The sequence below is a fragment of the Anolis sagrei genome, chromosome 1 (assembly GCF_037176765.1).
Source record: "Anolis sagrei isolate rAnoSag1 chromosome 1, rAnoSag1.mat, whole genome shotgun sequence".
NCBI classification, from domain to species: domain Eukaryota; kingdom Metazoa; phylum Chordata; class Lepidosauria; order Squamata; family Dactyloidae; genus Anolis; species Anolis sagrei.
Window position 1 is genome coordinate 331334145 of NC_090021.1, and position 18921 is coordinate 331353065.

The 18921-nt window shown below is 42.9% G+C and overlaps 1 protein-coding gene across 1 annotated transcript in view; it reads left to right on the top strand.

The window, feature by feature from the left end:
- The first annotated feature begins 3323 nt into the window (after positions 1 to 3323).
- The window catches only part of KCNH5 (potassium voltage-gated channel subfamily H member 5), a 289582-nt gene continuing 273984 nt past the window's right edge, over positions 3324 to 18921 (top strand). Inside the window, exon 1 of the mRNA XM_060754182.2 lies at positions 3324 to 3472. Within this exon, the coding sequence (XP_060610165.2) occupies positions 3391 to 3472 (82 nt within the window). The 5' untranslated portion in view covers positions 3324 to 3390. The remainder of the gene's footprint in view (positions 3473 to 18921) is intronic.

Genomic DNA, 18921 nt, shown 5'->3' on the forward strand with positions numbered 1-18921 from the left:
CCCGCTGAAGAGAAGGATGAGAGGAGACATGATGAGGGTCAGGTATCAATATGTGAGGGGAAGTCATAAGGAGGAGGGAACAGGCTTGTTTTCTGCTGCCCTGGAGACTAGGATGTGGAACAATGGCTTCAAACTACAGGAAAGGAGATTCCACCTGAACATTATTAAGAACTTCCTGATGGTGAGAGCTGTTCTGCAGTGGAACTCTCTGCCCCAGTGTGTGGTGGAGGTTCCTTTTTGGAGGCTTTAAAGCAGAAGGTAGGGGTGCTTTGAAAGCAAGGGGTTGGACTGGATGGCCCACGAGGTCTCTTCAAATTCAAGGATTCTATGATTCTACTATTCTATGAACTTTCTATCAACTCCTTGGGAGTCAATGGCAATGAACAGGAATTGCTTCCAACTGCACATAGATAGGAGAGACTGTCTGGTTGCAACTTGATGCACACTGGTTCACAAGGAAGTCCCATGAAAACCTAAGATTCACGATGGAATTGTTCCTACCTAGGGCTCAACAGGGCACCTCGAGGCCTGAAAGTCTTCCCGTGAAACTCCCAGTTTAGTTTAACAATTCCTTTTTAAAAATATATTCAAAAATATACAGTTCAGGTACATCAAAAATACAAGGACCTGCTTCAAGGAGGCTCTCAGACAGAATCTGTAAGCAACAAGATGTTGGATTGCTATGCATTTTCCAGGCTGTATGGTCATGTTCCAGAAGCATTCTCTCCTGACATTTTGCCCACATCTATGTCAGGCATCCTCAGAGGTTGTCAGGTCTGTTGGAAACTAGGCAAGTGACATTTATATATCTGTGGAATGTCCAGGTGGGAGAAAGAACTCTTGTCTGTTGGAGGAAAGTGTGAATGTTGAAGTTGGCCAGCTTAGTTGGCATTGAATGGCCTTGCAGCTTCTACCTTTTGGTAGAAGCATTGGCAACGGTAATCCATGCAACAGTCACCACTAGGTTGGACTATTGCAATGCCTTATATGCTGGCCTTCCGAAATCAACGACCCAGAAGATTCGGATGGTCCAAAATGCAGCAGCCAGGCTGCTAGCGGGATCATCTATAAGATCCCACATTACACCGATTCTGCAACAACTGCATTGGCTACCAATAGAACATCGGATCTCTTACAAGATACTGATCCTGACATTTAGAGCTCAAAATGGCCAAGGACCTTTATATCTTAGGGACCGCCTCATTCCTTTTCTCCATCCGTGGTCACCTCGATCCACCCAGGAAAATCTCCTATACATACCGGGCCCTAGGGAGGCACATTTGGAAGCTACAAGGCGTAGAGCTTTTTCGATCTATGCTCCAATTCTGTGGAACTCATTGCCTCCATATATTAGAGCAATGTCGGAGTTGCGACCTTTCGTAAAGGCGCTCAAGACTTGGCTGTTTGGCTGTGCATTTAAGTAATTGGATCAAATTTTGCCATAGTCACTGCTGAATGTTTTTATGTTGAATGTTCTTATGTTGAATGTTCTTATGTTGAATGTTTTTATGTTGAATGTTTTTATATTGAATGTTTTATATTGTGTATAAACTATTTTAAATTGTAAGTCGCTTGGAGCACTTTGGTGGAGAGCGACTAATTAAGAAATAAGGTGATGAAGATGATGATGATGATGATGATGATGATGATGATGAAAGCCCAGTTGGTTGCTGCTTAGGAGGGGGTCCATTGTTGGGAGGTGTTAGCTGGCCCTGATTGTTTCCTCTCTAGAATTCCCCTGTTCCAAGTCGATGTTCCTCCTTGGAACTAGGAGTCAAGGACCAGCTTCAGCTTGGCCCCTATCTCTCCATCCCTCCAGCGCCTGGCATCCAAAGGTATTTATTCTGTTTCTGAAGCTAGGAGTCCTTTTCCATGCAGATACAGGAAACTCACACGGTCTCCTCCAGAGATGGGTGCAACCTCTCCGTGTTTGAAAACCTCTTCAGTTGCAGAACATCAAGTTGCCCCTTCTTTCTCCTCTTCTCCCCTCCGCCCCTCCGGACTTCGCCTCCACCTGCTCCCCACCATCCTTTCGCCTCCCCCTTCTGCCCTCCCTTCATTCCCCACCTCCTTCCCCTCCCTTTGAAACCACCCCCTTCCCCATCTTCCTTCCTTCCAGCCTGGGTTTTATGAATTATTCAGGCGTCCTTCTCTCCCGGTGGAAGTCGGCAAGGCGATCGCTCTCTCGCTTCCCTCGCCTTGAAAGGAGTATCTTTGCCGGAGAACTTGGAGGCGAGTTGGGTTCCGGATCCCGGGCTGCTGCCTCCGCCTGCGCTTCCACTTTTCCAGCCTCGCGTTTGGGGGAAAGCAGCAGATCTTCTGCCTTGGAAGAGAGTCCCAGACAAGTTGAGCTACAGCATCGCTCTGGATCGGACGGAGAACTCGCCTCAGTCAGTCAGCCAGGAAGGCAGCTAGCCAATCAGCCAGCGAGTCAGCCCATTGGGTAACTAACTAAGCAGTCAGCTACTCAGTCAACTAGGTAGTCAACCGGGAAGAGAGTCAGTCAAACAAGAAGCCAAGTAGTCAACGAGGCAGCGAGGCTTTTATGTCGTTAGGTAGTCAAGTTCCACAGCCAGCCAGAGAGCCTGTCTGGCAGCTAAGTAGTCAGTCATTCAGTCAGGCACTCAACCAGCTCGTCAGCTCCGTCCCTTTGCCATTCGAAGCGGGGCAAAAGTGCGGCGGAGACAGGAGCAGATCTCTCTCTCCCTCATCTCCTCTTCAACTCCAGCGAAAGCCTTTGCCTTCGGAAGCAGCGCTGTTTCGAGGGAGCTGTCCACGGTGCTGATCCTGGTGCTGAAACTCTCCAACTCTCTCTGAAGGCGGCGATCGCTGGGCTGCAACTCGGAGGCCGTGTTCTTGTCTTCAGGGGGAATATCAGGGCAGAAGTGGGTCTGGATGGAGCCCCCGCTTCCCGGCGGTGCGAGTTGAGGCTTTGAGGAGCCCCCCAGGATCTCCGCGGGGCGGCATCGGTTTCCCTTCCTTCTTTGAGTCCTCCTCATCCTCGTCCTCCGGGGGCATCGGGGCGCCGTGTCGGGGGCGCCGGGGGTCATGCTTCCCGCCCGCCCGGGGGGTCGCCACAGCCTCCAGGGCCCCCGCCGGCCCTCCTCATCCTCCTCCTCCTCCTCCTCGGGCGCGCAGGCGCAAGTCCCGCATCAGCAGCGGCGGCCCCGGCGGAGGTCCCTCCCGAGCTGTGAGCGCCTCCTTGCCACAGCGGGGGCGCCGTCGGCCGCGGGGGCGCCACTACCATGAACTGCCCCGTCCGCCTTCCCCCCGCGACTCCTCGGCACCGGGATCCCGAGACCCCCCTGCGAGAACCCCCTCGCCGCCGCCGTCGCCGCCGCCGACCCCCGCCACGCCCCGACCGCCTCTGGCGCCGGGGCCCCCAGCTCAATGCCCAGGATGCCGGGAGGCAAGAGGGGGCTCGTCGCCCCGCAAAACACCTTCCTCGAGAACATCGTCCGGCGGTCCAGCGGTAAGGAGGAGGAGGAGGAGGAGGAGCAGCAGGAAGAACCCTGGCTCCTGGGGCTGAGGCTTCTCACCCCCTTCCCTTCCCCTTCCCCTTCCCTCTTTCGTCTTTTCTGTTCTTGTTTACTTTTTCTTTCTCTCTTTCTCTTTCTTTTCCCCCTTCCCTTCCTCCCCCTCCTCCTCTTTCCTTCTTTTTTGCCTTCTCCTACCCTTCCTCCTCTTCCTCCTCCTCTTGCTTTCTCCTTTTCTTATTTCCCTTCCCTTCCTCTTTCACCTCTGCCTCCCTTCTCTTTTCTCTTCTTTCCGCTTCCTCTTCCTCTTCCTTTCTTTTTTCTTCACGTCCCTTTCCTTTTTTGTTTATTTTTCTTTCATTCATTGTTTCTCTCTTTCCTTCTTCTTTCCTTTCCATTCTTTCGTCTGTTCTTTCCTCTTTCCTTCTTTCATTCATTGCTTCTCTCTCTCTTTTTCTCCTCCTCCTCGTCCTCGTCCTCGTCCTCCTCCTCCTTCCCTTCCCCCTTTTTTGTCTTTTCTTGTTTACTTTTTCTTTCATTCTTTTTCTCTGTTTTTTCTTCCACTTCCCTTCCACCCTTCCCCCTCCTTCTTTCTTTTTTCTTCTCCTACCCTTCCTCCTCTTCCTCCTCCCCTCCTTCCTCCTTTTCTTATTTCCCTTCCCTTCTCTTTCACCTTTTCCTTTCTGCCTGCCATGCCTTTTCTTTTCTTTTCTTTTCTTCTTTCCTTTCCTTTCCTTTCCTTGTTTACTTTTCTTTCATTCATTGTTTCTCTCTATCTCTCTCCTTCTTCTTCTTCCCCTTCCCTTCTTTCATCTTCCCTTCCCTTTCCTTCTTTACTTTTCTTTCTTTCATTGCTTCTCTCTCTCTCCCTTCTTCTTCTTCTTCTTCTTCTTCTTCTTCTTCTTCTTCTTCTTCTTCTTCTTCTTCTCCATCCTTTCCCTTGTTGTCTTTTCTTCTTTCCTTTTTCTTTCATTCTTCCTCTCTCTTTCTTCTTCCCCTTCACTTCCTCCCCCTCCCCCTCTTCCTTTCTTTTTCCTTCTCCTACCTTTCCTCCTCTTGCTTCTTCCTCCTCCTCTTTTCTGTTCTTCCCTTCCTTCTTTGACACCTTCCTTCCTTCCTTCCTTCCTTCCTTCCTTCCTTCCTTCCTTCCTTCCTTGTCTTCTCCTTCTCCTTCTCCTTCTCCTTCTCCTTCCCCTTCCCCTTCCCCTTCCCCTGTTCCTTCTTTCCCCAGTCCTTCTTTATCTCACTCTTCTTTTCTCACTTCTCCTCCACTCTTCCTCTTCTTCTCTTTCCCCTCTTCTCCTCAACCCCCCTCCCCAACCGTCCTTGAATAAAGTGTAGCACACAAGCAGGGGAAATTATGGGCCAAACCTGCCTCAAAGTTCTTCCAAAATCAACATATGTCAGAAGCTGAGGAAAGTATTAAAGTCAGAGTTCTATCCACAACTTTTGTTGGCTTGTTTTAAAGCCTGAATAGCTATTGCAAGCATTTTGACTGGCACAAACACAATAGTCATCATTATCATCCTCCTCCTTATTGTTTAGTGTTTATATCTGGTGAATGATAGTTTCATAAGGAGGGAAGATGTGAAAGAGGGGAAAAAAATAAAATATAGATTCTGGCCATTCGAGCGTTAGATAAAGTGAGAGCAAAGGAGAGCAATTCAGTTGGCACTCTGGCACTAGGATGGTAATCTGGATTCCCATGATTAGCAAGAAGTGAAAGGCAGAGGGTGGATGAGGAGAAATATTGGATGGAAGCAGATCCTCCTTGTTGTCACTTGGGGTCATTTTTCTTGAAAAAAGAGGTGTGTGTGTCTTGTGTCAGAAAAAGAAGTAAGGGAAAGGAAACTAGTAACTTGCTGATGGAATGAACTGATGGGTTTATGTAGGCAACAGGAGCCCCCAGTGGTACAATGGGTTAAACCCTTGTGCTGGCAGGACTGCTGACTGAAAGGCTGGTGTTTCGAATCTGGGGACTGGGGTGAGCACCCATCTGTCAGCTTCAGCTTCTACTACGGGGACATGAGAGAAGCCTCCCATAGGATGGTAAAACATCTGGGCATCCCCTGGGTAATGTCCTTGCATACTGCTGACCAAAAGGTTGGTGGTTTGAATCTGGTATGTGGAGTAAGCTCCAGTCTGTCAGCTCCAGCTTCTCATGTGGTAAAATATCCAGGCATTCTCTGGGCAACATCCTTGCAGACAGCCAATTCTCTAACACCAGAAGTGACTTTCAGTTTCTTAAGACTCTCCTGATATGGAAAAAAATGTAGGCAACAAGGAAGCTCAACAATACAATCCACTCCACGTCTACTATGAAGTTAGCCTCCTTGAATTCAGTGGGGCATAGTCTCAGAAAAGTATGACTAGGATGGCAATCTCAATTGCCTTGTGCTACAATATTGCATCACAGTTGCAGACGCTGAAGCCACTGAGAAGCATCAAGGGTAACTCTGTGCTTCAGAAAATAAACTTACGTCCTCATTTTTTCTGGAAGTTACCTTTCATTTCTCTTGGTACACATACTTTAAGAAATAAAGAGTCAGACTCAAAGGGTATAGTTATGAGGAGTGGTTTCTGAGATAACAACAACAACAACACACTATAATTAAAATACATAGCTGAATTATAAGAACATTAAGATATGTAGATAGATGGATAAATAGATAATGTCGACAAGTGGTAATAAAAAATATGGTGTCTTGCTGAAAGGAGGATAAAGAGGAAAAAAAGACACCCCCCACAAACAATATTTGTGTTAAAACTATTTCAAATCCCTTTGCATACTGGTGTGTGCAGACAAACGTAATGCCTTACGTAGTGCTTCTAGATAAATAAGAAAAAAAACTATCTGCCCATCTTATACATTCTTTTTGATGCTCCATGCGTACTTTCTTGGAAGGGAGGAGCAATCGATTAACAAAACCCAAGCTTCATGACTTTATCTTCAGGCTATCAAAAGATGCCCCTATTGCAACAATGCTATAATTTATTAAAGAACATTCTTTTACCTTGTATTGATCTATTATGTTTGTCTTTCCACTTCCCTCAGAGCTTAGGTCAGTGCTTCTCAATCTTCTGAATACTGCAACCCCTTAATGCAGTTCCTCATGTTGTGGTGACCCCCAACCATAAAATTATTTTCATTGCTACTTCATAATTGCAATTTTGCTACTGTTATGAATTGTAATGTAAATATGCAGGATGTATTTTCATCCACAAACACCAGATACACCAAATGTGAATACTGGTGGGGTTGGGGGGGTTGGGTTGATTTTGTCACTTGGGAGTTATAGTTGCTGGTATTTATAGTTCACATTCAATCAAAGAGCATTATGAACTTCACCAATGATGGAATTGAACCAAACTTGGCACACAGAATTCCCAGGACCAAAAGAAAATACTGGAATTGTTTGGTGGGCATTGACCTTGAGTTTTGGAGTTGTAGTTCACCTACATCCAGAGAGATCTGTGGACTCAATGATGGATCGGGACCAAACTTGGCACAAATACTCAATATGCCCAAATGTGGACAATGGTGGAGTCTGCGGAAAATAGATCTTGACATTTGGGAGTTGTAGTTGCTGAGATTTATAGTTCACCTACAATCAAAGAGCATTGTGAACCCACCAATAGTAGAATTGGTCCAAATTTCCCACACAGAACTCCCACGACCAACAGAAAAGACTGTGTTTTCTGATGGTATTTGGTGATCCTCTGACACACTCTCATGATCCTCCCAGGGGTCCTGACCCCCAGGTTGAGAAACGCTGGCTTAGGGTGATGTTCACGGGATTATCCCATTTTTTTCCTCAGCTTTGGCACAGGGTGGGCTGGAAGAACAGTGACTCATTCAGAGAATTTGGGAGTTTTCTCAACATTTGAACCCAGGGCAACACTCTGTCCGTTGTACGTGGCTGTTACACTTTCTTTTTCCCTCTCTGTAGACATTTCCAATTGTTTTATGTAAAAGCAACTCTTCATCTCTACAAAGTCCTTATATTATTTTCATGGATGTCTTAGTGGTAAAACTCTACCAAAGAGGTAAAATGTGGTTTTAACTTCATAGTTCCTGTTATGATGATTTCATAGAATCATAGAATCCTAGAGTTGGAAGAGACCTCATGGGCCATCCAGTCCAACCCCCTGCCAAGAAGCAGGAATATTGCATTCAAATCACCCCTGACAGATGGCCATCCAGCCTCTGTTCAAAAGCCTTCAAAGAAGGAGCCTCCACCACATTTCTGAAATAATGTTGCTGCAATGCATATATACAGTCAGAATGAAAAGCAAAGGAAAGTTTTTTGGTTAATGTACTTTTTGGTTAATGCAAAAGATCCCCAGCAACCTGAATAGCATGAACTCAGAACAACAAACTCAGCTTTCCTAAAGTGGAGGTAGTCAGTGTCATGTCTTATGTTTTGCTCTCCTTCTCTATTCTAAAAAAGTAGTTCAGTACAGAATTTCTAAATTCTCAGACCTATGCAACACTGAACACAAACGGAAAACGATTTTATGAAACAGCTCTGTGGAATGAGAGAAAGGGAAAAGCCATGGTTGCTGTACTACCCAATCTAGTTGTTAGCAATAGGATGTTCCTTCTTCTTCTCCATTTTCTTAGTTTCTTTTAGAGGAGATATTCCCCTTCTATTGGTCTATCTAGGCAGTAAAGTAAATCTACTAGCTTCAGGGCAAGTATATCTGCCCCAATATTCTGGCAGGAATGGTTTGGAGAGGATGCACGGAGGAAGATCTTTACCTTCTCTTTTGTCAGAGGAACTGATGCAAGAAAGAACTAGGCTCTATCAATAGGAGTACAGAGTCTCGATCGAAGGAAGTAATAATTTTGTTCTGGCTAGACCTCACCTAGAATTCTGTGTCCAGTTCTAGGCATCACGACTTTAAAAGAATATAGCTAATTTGGAAGGTGTCCAGAGAAGAGTGAACAAAAAACGTTTGGAAGCTCAGCCTTATTTATTTACTTACTCACTTACTTACTTACTTACTTACCGTGCTTATACCCCACCTTTCTCAACCCCGTAGGGGACTCAAGACAGCTTACATATATAGGCAATGATTCAATGCCATACATACATGTGTAGTAAAATAAGCATATATATTAAAACTGTCACTAAAACATATCAAATCTTAAAACCTATGAGGAGTGGCTTAGGAAGCTGGGAATGGTTTGTCTAGAAAAGAGAAGGTTAGGTGGTAGCATGATAACCATGTTTAAATATTGGGAAATATGTCATATTAAGCCTCCTTAACAAGTGTTTCTGCTGCTTCAAAAACTAGGACATGGAGCAATGGATTCAAATTGCCCCATGTTTTCCCCAATTCTATCATTCTATCTATATTGGTAGAACTTGAAGCTGGGAGAAGACTCATTCCACTTACAGAGACAGACACTTATAATCTCATGCTCCTGGGACGGATAGGATTGTATCCTAAAAATGCTTAATCAAAATCATAAAGCTAAGTCAAGCAATAACTCCTAGATATGATTTATAGATGGTATCACTTAGTACCAGATGCTTGCCAAATGAAACAAGAACACCAATATATGCATGCCAAAGAGGAGATAGTATATATTAAAACTGTACGAGGGTTTCTGTTATGGGATTTCAAGTCAACATCAACTGGTGGTTGGATGGTATTAGAGGGTTTTCTCAGCAAGATTCATTGGAGGTGTTGCATGTCACCTGTTCAGCCTGTGGTTGTGTCTGCTGTTCATGTTGATGTTCCTGATGGGAATGATGGTCATGTTGATGTTCATGATGAGAAAGTGTTCCTGGTGATGGGCATGGGGTTGGCGGTTTGCTTGAGTATGAGTTAAGTTCGGAAGAGATGCCTGAGCTGTTTCAGGAAGATTCCCAAGGTTCCAGTCCCAGGAATGACCTTTCACAGTTTTTCTCAGAGCAACTGTCTGAAACTGATGCTGAGATTGATTTGCCAGGTGTAGCAGCTAATGAGGGCGAAGATAGTGAAACCTTGGAAAGAAAGCAAAATTTTAATAAACAGAGGCCGAGCTTTCAGAAACCACGGCGATCCCTTCGTCTACAGCAGAAAAAAAGATAACAAATCATTATCTAGTGGGAAAGTAAAAAAAAAGAATACTTCCTTGTCAGTTTTGAACACTTGAAAAGGATTGAGACAACGTCGTTATTTACCTCAGTCTTGGTTTCAAGTGTTCTAAGTTTCATGCATCAAGTTTTTTTTTTTTTTTTTTGCCAAGTGTCAGTTTTGCCTATGGGATTTTCCTGCTGTTTTGTTTCATGGTTTCATGTGTCCTGCTTCATGGATTTCTATAGATTCATGGATCTGGTTCTTTTTTTTGAAGCTAATTAACTATTTTGGATTTTTACTGTTTTGCTACTTTTTACTGCTTTGCTTGCATATATTCTACAATAAACTGCTTGCTGATTTTACCAAGCTACTGTGGTGTTTAAGGTCAGAGGTGTTCCTGCTCTGGTGTATGACAAGGGGGAAGTTTGCCATACTTTTCTTTAGAGGTTGGGGGACTGTGACCTGCACAAGGCAAGTGGCAAAATAGCTATTTGAATGACAGTTTTCCAGAGTTCAATGCTTAAAATGCTAAATCCCCAAGGAACTATCATGCAAAAAAGTAAATCATCGAGCATCTAGTTGGGATGCTGGCCTATGACTTTCCTGATATTGGGCTTGTCTTTTGCTGATGGAAAAACTCAGTTCCCAGAAAATATCTCAATTTGATTTTCCAGGCTTTTTATCTCCCTCATTGCATCATGTCCTCTCTTGTTCAGCAAACTCCCTCAGAGGAACCTTTTCAGGGGAGAAGAGGGAATTGTTGCACATTAGGCCAGAGACACCTTTTACTCAGCATCAAACAGAGTCAGGTAGTTGCTAACTACAGAAGTTTATTTACAAAAGGCAAACACAAAAGGGAAGAAAGGTATTTCCCAAAAGGCAGTTGAAAAGGTACTATAAAATGGTAACTGTCCAAAATACAAAGATCAATAGTCCAAACTGGTAATGTTCATGAAAATACAAGACAGCAGAATACAGGAAATACAAGAGCAAGATATGTGGAAACCAAAATGACAAGGTACATGAAAACCCAAGGAGTCAAAGCATAGTCAATAATCCATAGCGTGAAAACAGGAATTTTGTAAGGCAAAAATCCATTCAAACACAAAGGCAAACTTGAGAGCTGGTCATGAACAAGATTGTTTAATGAAGTTGGCTGCTCTGAAGAGCTCAAAGAGACAGAACCTAATTTAAGCTGAAATTTGACCCAACAAACATGGGATCATTGTATTGCCAAAGGCGTTCATGGCTGGAATCACTGGGTTGTTGTTTGTTATCCGGGCTGTATGGCCATGTTCCAGAAGCAATCTCTCCTGATGTTTTGCCTGTATCTATGGTAGGCATTCTCAAACGTTGTGAGGATGCCTGCCATAGATGTAAGCGAAACAACCTCTGAGGATGCCTACCATAAATGCAGACAACATGTCAGAAGAGAATGCTTCTGAAACATGGCCATACAGCCTGGAAAACACACAACAACCCACGCGATCATCTTTTTTGCATCTGCACTTCAAGGACTACTTCTCACAAATTCTTTCTGACCTCCTCGTTAACCTTTCTTTGGCTATCTCTGAGCAGAGACCTAGTCTCTTATCACGAGTTAACCCCCCCCCCCCCCCCCCAAAAAATCTGTGGGCTGGGAAAGCACAGTCAATTGATTCTCAGGAAAAACTTCTGTATTGTTGAAGGTTTTCATGGCCGGAATCACTGGGTTGCTTTGAGTTTTCTGGGCTGTATGACCATGTTCCAGAAGCATTCTCTCCTGACGTTTTGCCTGCATCTATGGCAGGCATTCTCAGACCTCGCAACCTCTGAGGATGTCTGCAATAGATGCAGGCAAAACGTCAGGAGAGAATGCTTCTGGAACATGACCATACAGCCTGGAAAGCTCACAACAACCCAGGAAAAACATCCTCTATCTCTTCTGGCCTTGGCCTGTCTCTGTTATCTGCAGCCTGCATTTCAACCTGAAGAGACAAAGGCTCAGTAAAAATCCTATCATTTTCATTCTCTGATTCAGAATCTCCAGCATTCCCAGCATCTGACTGCTGAACCCCAACAGAAACTCCTTTGAGGAGAAAGAAGCTTGGGAAGCTCCCTTTCCCCTAGTCTGGCTGCATACCCCTCCTAGAACTTTCCTAATGAAACTATTGAAGAAAACACAGAGAAAATTAATACGAAACAATTCTCCTTTCAATAAGAAGCAACACGTCGTGGTTCATGAATCAGGACTCTTTTTTTATCCCATAAGAATAACAACATGGTGTAAAAAAGCAGCATAGTTATGTAATATGCCTTAAGTAATAAACTGTGTACTTAAAAAGAGATGTCTTCCAGATCTCCTGTGCAAGAATAGAGAAAAGCTATTGATCTATAATAAGGCAATGCTATATCAACCTCTTTATGTTCTTGGAATGATGAATGCACTTAAGGGCCTGGTATCTGTTAAGATGACTTTGGATATTCTTAATGTTCTTGATCACTGTATATGACTAAGTTTTAGGGTGCATTTACACTGTAGAATTAATGCAGTTTGACACGACTTTAACTGACATGGCTCGATACTATGGAATATGCGAGCTGTAGTTTGACACGACTTTAACTGACATGGCTCGATACTATGGAATATGCGAGCTGTAGTTTCATAAGGTGTTTAGCCTTCTCTGCTAAAGAGTGTTGGTGCCTCAGGAAATTATAAATCCCAAGATTCAATAGCATTAAGCTTTGGCAGCGAATGTGTCAGCAAACTGCATTAATTCAGCACTGTAGATGCACTTTTAGACAGAAATATAGGATTTATCTGGGTGAATTGGACAAAACATGCACAATTTGTGAACATAAAAGACAACAAAGGATTGGGAATGGGTGGCCATCAAGGTTTAAGCATCATTTGGACAGGGATGTTCCTACTGTATGGGTAATGATGTATCATCCAATTAAGGCAGTGGTTCCCAATCTGTGGGCCACAGCCCAGTGGTGGGCCGCAAGACCTGAAATAAGGTCCACGGCTCTAGATAATTAAATATGGTTTTCTTTGGGTGAGCAGATGGTGACTACTAGATGGCATATGTTCTGTATCAGAAACTAGAGCTGATGTGATCTATCCAATAAAGTTTTCTAAATCAGCACCCCAAATAACCAAATTGACTCTAAAGTTGACCAAAATCTGATTCATAAACCTTTTGGTACTAAAGGTGGAGAGTGGTCCCTGGTCAAGTAGTCCCTGGTCAAAATGGTCCCTGGTCAAGTGGTCCCTGCTCACAGTGGTCCCTGGTCAAAAAAAAGTTGGGAACTACTGAATTAAGGCCAGCAATCCTTCTTGGACTGGATCTTTTGAATTTATGGAATTTCCCCCTTTGGTGGCTCAGAATGCAACTATTAATTTAATGGTTCCATACTAGTTGGATCTGAAATAGAATAAGTAAGTAAATTAACAAGTGTAATAGGTTCCCTTTCAGGGTTGGTATAAGTTGAAAGCAACTTGAAGGCATACAACAACCAAGTTCAGTCAAAAACACAGCCTATGAGTAGCAAAAAGAAATTAAGTGTCTGTTGACAAGGAAGTCAATGAAATTGGTTACTGCAAAAACAATTAGGATAAAATGAGGAATGCAGGATTGTCCGAAGAGATTTAATGGTACTGATGGGTTGATGAATGTGTTCAGGAATTCTTTGCATAGGTTTGCCCACTTGAGCTGCTATTTTAGTCCACTGATAGATTCTCGCAAAACATTGTTGAGCTGGATGGCCCTTGTGGTCTCTTCCAACATGATATTTCTGTTATGCCTGCTGTTGATTTAAGTTCTGTTAATACCTAACATAAGAGTTTTTTTTTATCGTTTACTGTTAGTGAGAGAGAAATGGCAGAAAAGCTTCCCGTTACATTCTTACAGCTGTTTTCCTCTTCCAGGATGTCTAGCAAATCAGCAAAATGTTGCAGAAAGAAAAAGCTAGATGCTTCTCTCCTACTCTCCCTTCTCCACCAGAGATACATTTTGCAATTCATCTTATGCAGAACTTGATAGTACATTTCCAGATCCAGGATCTCAACTGCACACATAGACACAAACACAGGCAACCAGCTTGAAAACTGCCTGTCCTGTCCTATCTGATGTAGACTAGAATCAAATGCTTCCAGAGGTTTTAGTAAGTAGAGAATGTATGTCCTAAATGGACACAAATAAAGTACGTATGATAAACTACACACAGACGATGCTCTTTCAGGTTGTTAGAGTGTAGTTCCTTCTGTAGAAATGCATTGAGGTGATGCTATCATTATTCATCAATGTATTTTTAATGTAAAACATTTATACTCTGTCTTATCTCATGTTGTGGACCGGTAGTCCTTCCTTCCTTCCATATAGGAGCAGAAGTAATTTACACAGTACATTTTATTTATTTACTTATCATGTCAGAAACAAAATGAGGGTACAGCTATTATGTAGTTTAAAAAAGAACACAAATAAAATTTAGCATTATACTAGATTTCCTTTGACCAGAAGCTGGCCAATTCGAGTGCCTCTGGTGTCATTGTAACAAGGTTCTCCATTGTGCATGTGGCTCATACTCCATTGTAGTAAGTGGTCTGTGGTGTGCTCTTCTCCACATTTGCATGTTGTGGACCTCACTTTGTAGCCTCATTTCTTAAGATTAGCTCTGCATCTCATGGTGCCAGAGCACAGTCAGCCTTTCAAGTTGCCCAGCCTTCTGTGAGTCCAGGGGGAAGTTTCTCATCCGGTCTCAGCCACAGATTGAGGTTCCAGGTTTTCCACTTTTGGACTCTTGCTTGCTGAAATGTTTCTGCAAGTATCTTTGTAGATCTTAGAAAGCTGTTTCTTGATTTAAGACATTGGTGTGCTGGCTGATATCCAAACAGAGGATGAGCCAGAGATGTCACTGCCTTGGTCATTTCATTATTAGCTGCTACTTCCTGGTGGATGTCAGATGGTGCAATACTGGCTAGACAGTATAATTTCTCCAATGATATGGGGTGTAGACATTCTGTAACAATGCAGAATGTCTCATTAAGAGCCATGTCAACTGTTTAATGTGGTGCATTATATTCCACACTGGGCATTCATATTCAGCAGCAGAGTAACAAAGCACAAGAGCAGATGTCTTCACTATATCTGATTATGATCCCCAGGTTGTTCCAGTCAGCGTTCGGATGATATTATTTCTAGCACCCACTTTTTGCTTGATATTAGGACAGTGCTTCTTATAATCAGAGTATGGTCGAGAGTGACTCCCAGAGATTTTGGTGTGCTACAATGCTCCAGTGGGATTCCTTCCCAGGTCATCCTCAGAGCTCGAGATACTTGTCTGTTTTAATATGAAAAGCACACATCTGTGTTTTAGATGGACTGGGGATCACCTGGTTTTCCCTGTAATAGGCTGTAAGAGCACCTAAAGCTTTGGAGAGGTTCTGTTCAACCATTTCAAAGCTCCCTGCTTGAGCAGTGATGGCACGATTGTCAGCATAGATGAAACTCTGTCCCTTCTGGCAATGGCTGGTCACTTGTGTAAATGTTGGACATTGATGGAGCAAGCATGCTCCCCTGAGGCAGGCTGTTCATCTGTTTTTGCCATCTGCTTCTCTGGCCCTGGAACCCAACAAAAAAGCTCCTGCTTTGTAGCAGATTTCCTATGAAGCAGGTGAGATGGTAGTCTCTTTGTGTAGTCTCAGGAGAAGGTGGTGATTTACAATATCATATGCTGCTGACAGGTCTATGAAGACAGCTCCAGTAATCTCATGCCTCTCAAAACAATTTTTCTATGTGTTGAGTCAGGTTCAACACTTGTGATATGCAGCTTTTGCTTTTCTTGCAACCAGCTTGCTGTGGAATCATGCATGGGTATTTTTTCCATAATTATATGCAAAACAAGTCTACAAAACTTTGTAACGGTAGGAAAACATGGAGATAGCTTTTTTGATCAATGTGGTCTTTGCCTGGTTTCAAAATGGCTATGACTCTTGCTATCCTCCAGATTTTAGGGATCTGATAGGATGCAATGCAATTGCTCATCAGCTTAAGCAGCCAGCACCTTGCTTTTGGGCCAAAGTTCTTAATGCAGCACATTAAAACAATATAACTAAAATAATCTGTTGTTTTAAAAAGTGTTAGGCAACAATACATCTTTAAAAGAGCAAAATAAACACTAAAACATTTTACATATTAAGACCCAACATACTGATTGCATCACCCCAGCAAGTTAAAAACTGCAGTGTTGGAATAAGAAGTTATTTGCCAGCCAGCAAAAGAAGGGCAGAACAGGGGCAAATGAAGTTTTTCTTGAGCCACATCTACATGCCTCGATACTATGAATTATGGGAGTTGTAGTTTTACAAGGTCTTTATCCTTCTCTGTCACACCTTGACTTACAGGATCCCATGGCATTAAGCCATGGCAGTAAAGGCAGTATCAAACTGCATTAATTCTGCAGTGTAGGTGAACCCATGGAAGATAAGTCAATAACTTGGGAGCAGTCACAGAGATGGTTCTCTCCTCATCCTCACTGTACACACATAACTCAGTACACAAGGAAATTCTTTGTTCAAAACTCAGTTTTAATATCTGTGCCAAGTACCATTCTCAGGAGCACATTGGCAGTCCTTTCCTACTGTCTAGTCTTGATCAAAATTAGAGATGAGCAGATCTGCCAAATCTATTTCTATGCCCTTCTCCCTTGATGCCATCAAATCTTTTCCATGCCAGTATCCTGGCATGGAACAAATTTAAAATGATCTGCTGCAGTATCCAGCAGATCCTTTAAAATTATCTGTAATGTTTTCAATTTTTAAAAAAATCTGCTTACAGATATTTTACTTGTACATCTCATTGAGATCCTGTATTACAGAGTGGGACAGAAATCCTTAAAGAAACCAAGAAACCAATCAATATTGGCCCAGACCTTTACATACATTTTTCAAATGGACACATGATTGAGCAGCCGGTAGGCTGTTAGAAATTGTGAGAGTTGAACAAAACACCTGCAGGGCTGAAGTTTGCCTGTGCTGGCTCTATAACAATGCAAATTTGGACTCAGCTCCCTGTGGAAATATTGTCATGTTCAAAGATCTTGACCAGTAGTTCCCATCCTTTTTTTGACCAGGGACCACTCTCCAACATTAGTACTAAAAGGGTTACGAATCAGTTTTTGGTCAACATTAGATTTAGTTTGGTTATTTGGAGTTCTAATGCAGAAAATTGCATTGGATAGACCATATCATCTCTAGTTTTGGATACAGAACATATGCCATCCAGTAGTTACCATCTGCTCGCCCATAGAAAACCATATTTAATAAGCCTTGGCATTATAAGAGGGTTTTGTGAGTCCAGTTGCTCTCATTGCAATGGTGTTGTAACAGTGAGGCCACTGACCATATTTTGGTTCTTGGGTACCACTGGTGGTCCATGGACCACAGGTTGGGAACCACTGGTCTAGACATCCTGAGAGTGATGTTCTCTCAAGTAAGAAAGGTTTTACACTTTTTCTTAAGGGGAACACATCATAGAATAATAGAGTTGGAAGAGACAAAATGTACCATTCAGTCCAACTCCCTGCCATGTAGAAAAAGCACAATCAATTCATCCTGACAGATGGCCATCCAGCCTCTGTTTAAAAGAAGCTTCCACCACAGTTCGGGGCAGATAGTTCCTTTATTGAACAGCTTACATGGTCAGGAAGTTCTTCCTAAATGTTCAATTGGAGTCTCCTTTCCTGTAATTTGAACCCATTGCTACGAGTCCTAGTCTTGTATAATGTGCAGGATTTTTTTACCCCCACCCCCTTTCCCCATTTTTCTCCTTCTTACTGGTTTACATTTTAACTGGCTTGATAGTTTAATTACTTTTAAAAAATTCTGGTATGCCATGAATTTTTAAAGCTGTTTCTGTTTTAAATGTTGTAATTTGCTTTGAGCCCCAAACTTGGGAAAGAGTGGGATTATTACTACTATTATTTGCTAACTGTATTTATGTCCCACATTCCCCTCAAAACTGGGACTCAGGATGGGCTTAATCTAAAAAAATAATAATGGTAATATAGTTTAAAAATAAAAAGTCTGCATGGAAATACAATTAAACATAACACTTAAAAATGGAAAGCATTTAAACTAAGACAGATTAAAGCTATACATCATTGTCCTACAAGCTGCATCCTTAAATGGTTTGTTGTAGGTTTTTCAGGATATATGACCATGTTCTTGAAGCATTATCTCTTGATGTTTCACCTGCATCTATGGCAAGCATCCTCAGAGGTTGTGAGGAGTCAGACCTCACAACCTCTGAGGATGCTTGCCATAGATGCAGGTGAAACGTCAGGAGAGAATGCTTCAAGTACATGGCCATGTAGCCCAAAAAACCTACAACAACCCAATGATTCCAGCCATGAAAGCCTTTGACAATACACTGCATCCTTAAATGTTTCCAGTTTTCAACCCCTGTCTGGATAAAAAGTCTTTAGGTGCCCCAACATTATAGAATTAAGGCAGTTTAGCACCACTTTAACTGCCTTGTTTCAATGCTATGGAATCATGGAAGCCGTAGCTTGACAAGGCCTTTAGTCTTCTCTGCCCAAGAGTGACGCTGCCTCATCAAAGTACAACTCCCAGAGTCCCACAGCATTGAGTCGTGGCTGATAAAGTGGGGTCAAACTGCATTAATTCTATAGTGTAGATGCTTCCTTTATCTCCTGATGGAAGGATGCAAAGAAGGGGATACCATATCCCTCTGTGAAGGGAGCAGTTGAGTTTAGGGGCAGTTGAGAAGGCTTTATCATATGTTTGCACCAAGTAATGCACAAATAACAAGATTGGCTAAACTGAGTTGGGGAAAATGTGACTCTCCTGATGAGGCTGGGCTTTGTACAGCAGGCTAAACTGCTGTGCTGCAGAAAAATCCTGCAGATTGGAAGGTCAGCAGTTCAAGCCCAAGTCAGGGTGAGCACCCACCATTAGCCCCAGCTTGCCTGCCCACCTAGCAGGTCAATCGGACAATCGTGCAGATAAAGAAAGGACTTTGAGAATGGCCAGGAAATGACTAATGGAATGGAATTTGGAACTCTGAAAGACGAACGCTGAGCATGTGAATAGTTTTTATATGATGTGATGTATATTGATTGTTATGATTGTTTTAACTGTGATAATTGTTTTAACTATGGTTTTTGTACACTATGTATAATTTTTGTATAGGCATCAAATTGTGCCTTTTGTAAGCTGCCCTGAGTCCCCCCTCGGGGGTTGAGAAGGGCGGGGTAAAAGTACCCGAAATAAATAAATAAATAAAAGCAGAAATGCGAGTAGATAAATAGGTACTGCTTTTAGCAGGGAGGTTATAAAAAGGTGCCCCTAAGGACATAAACCAGAAGAAAG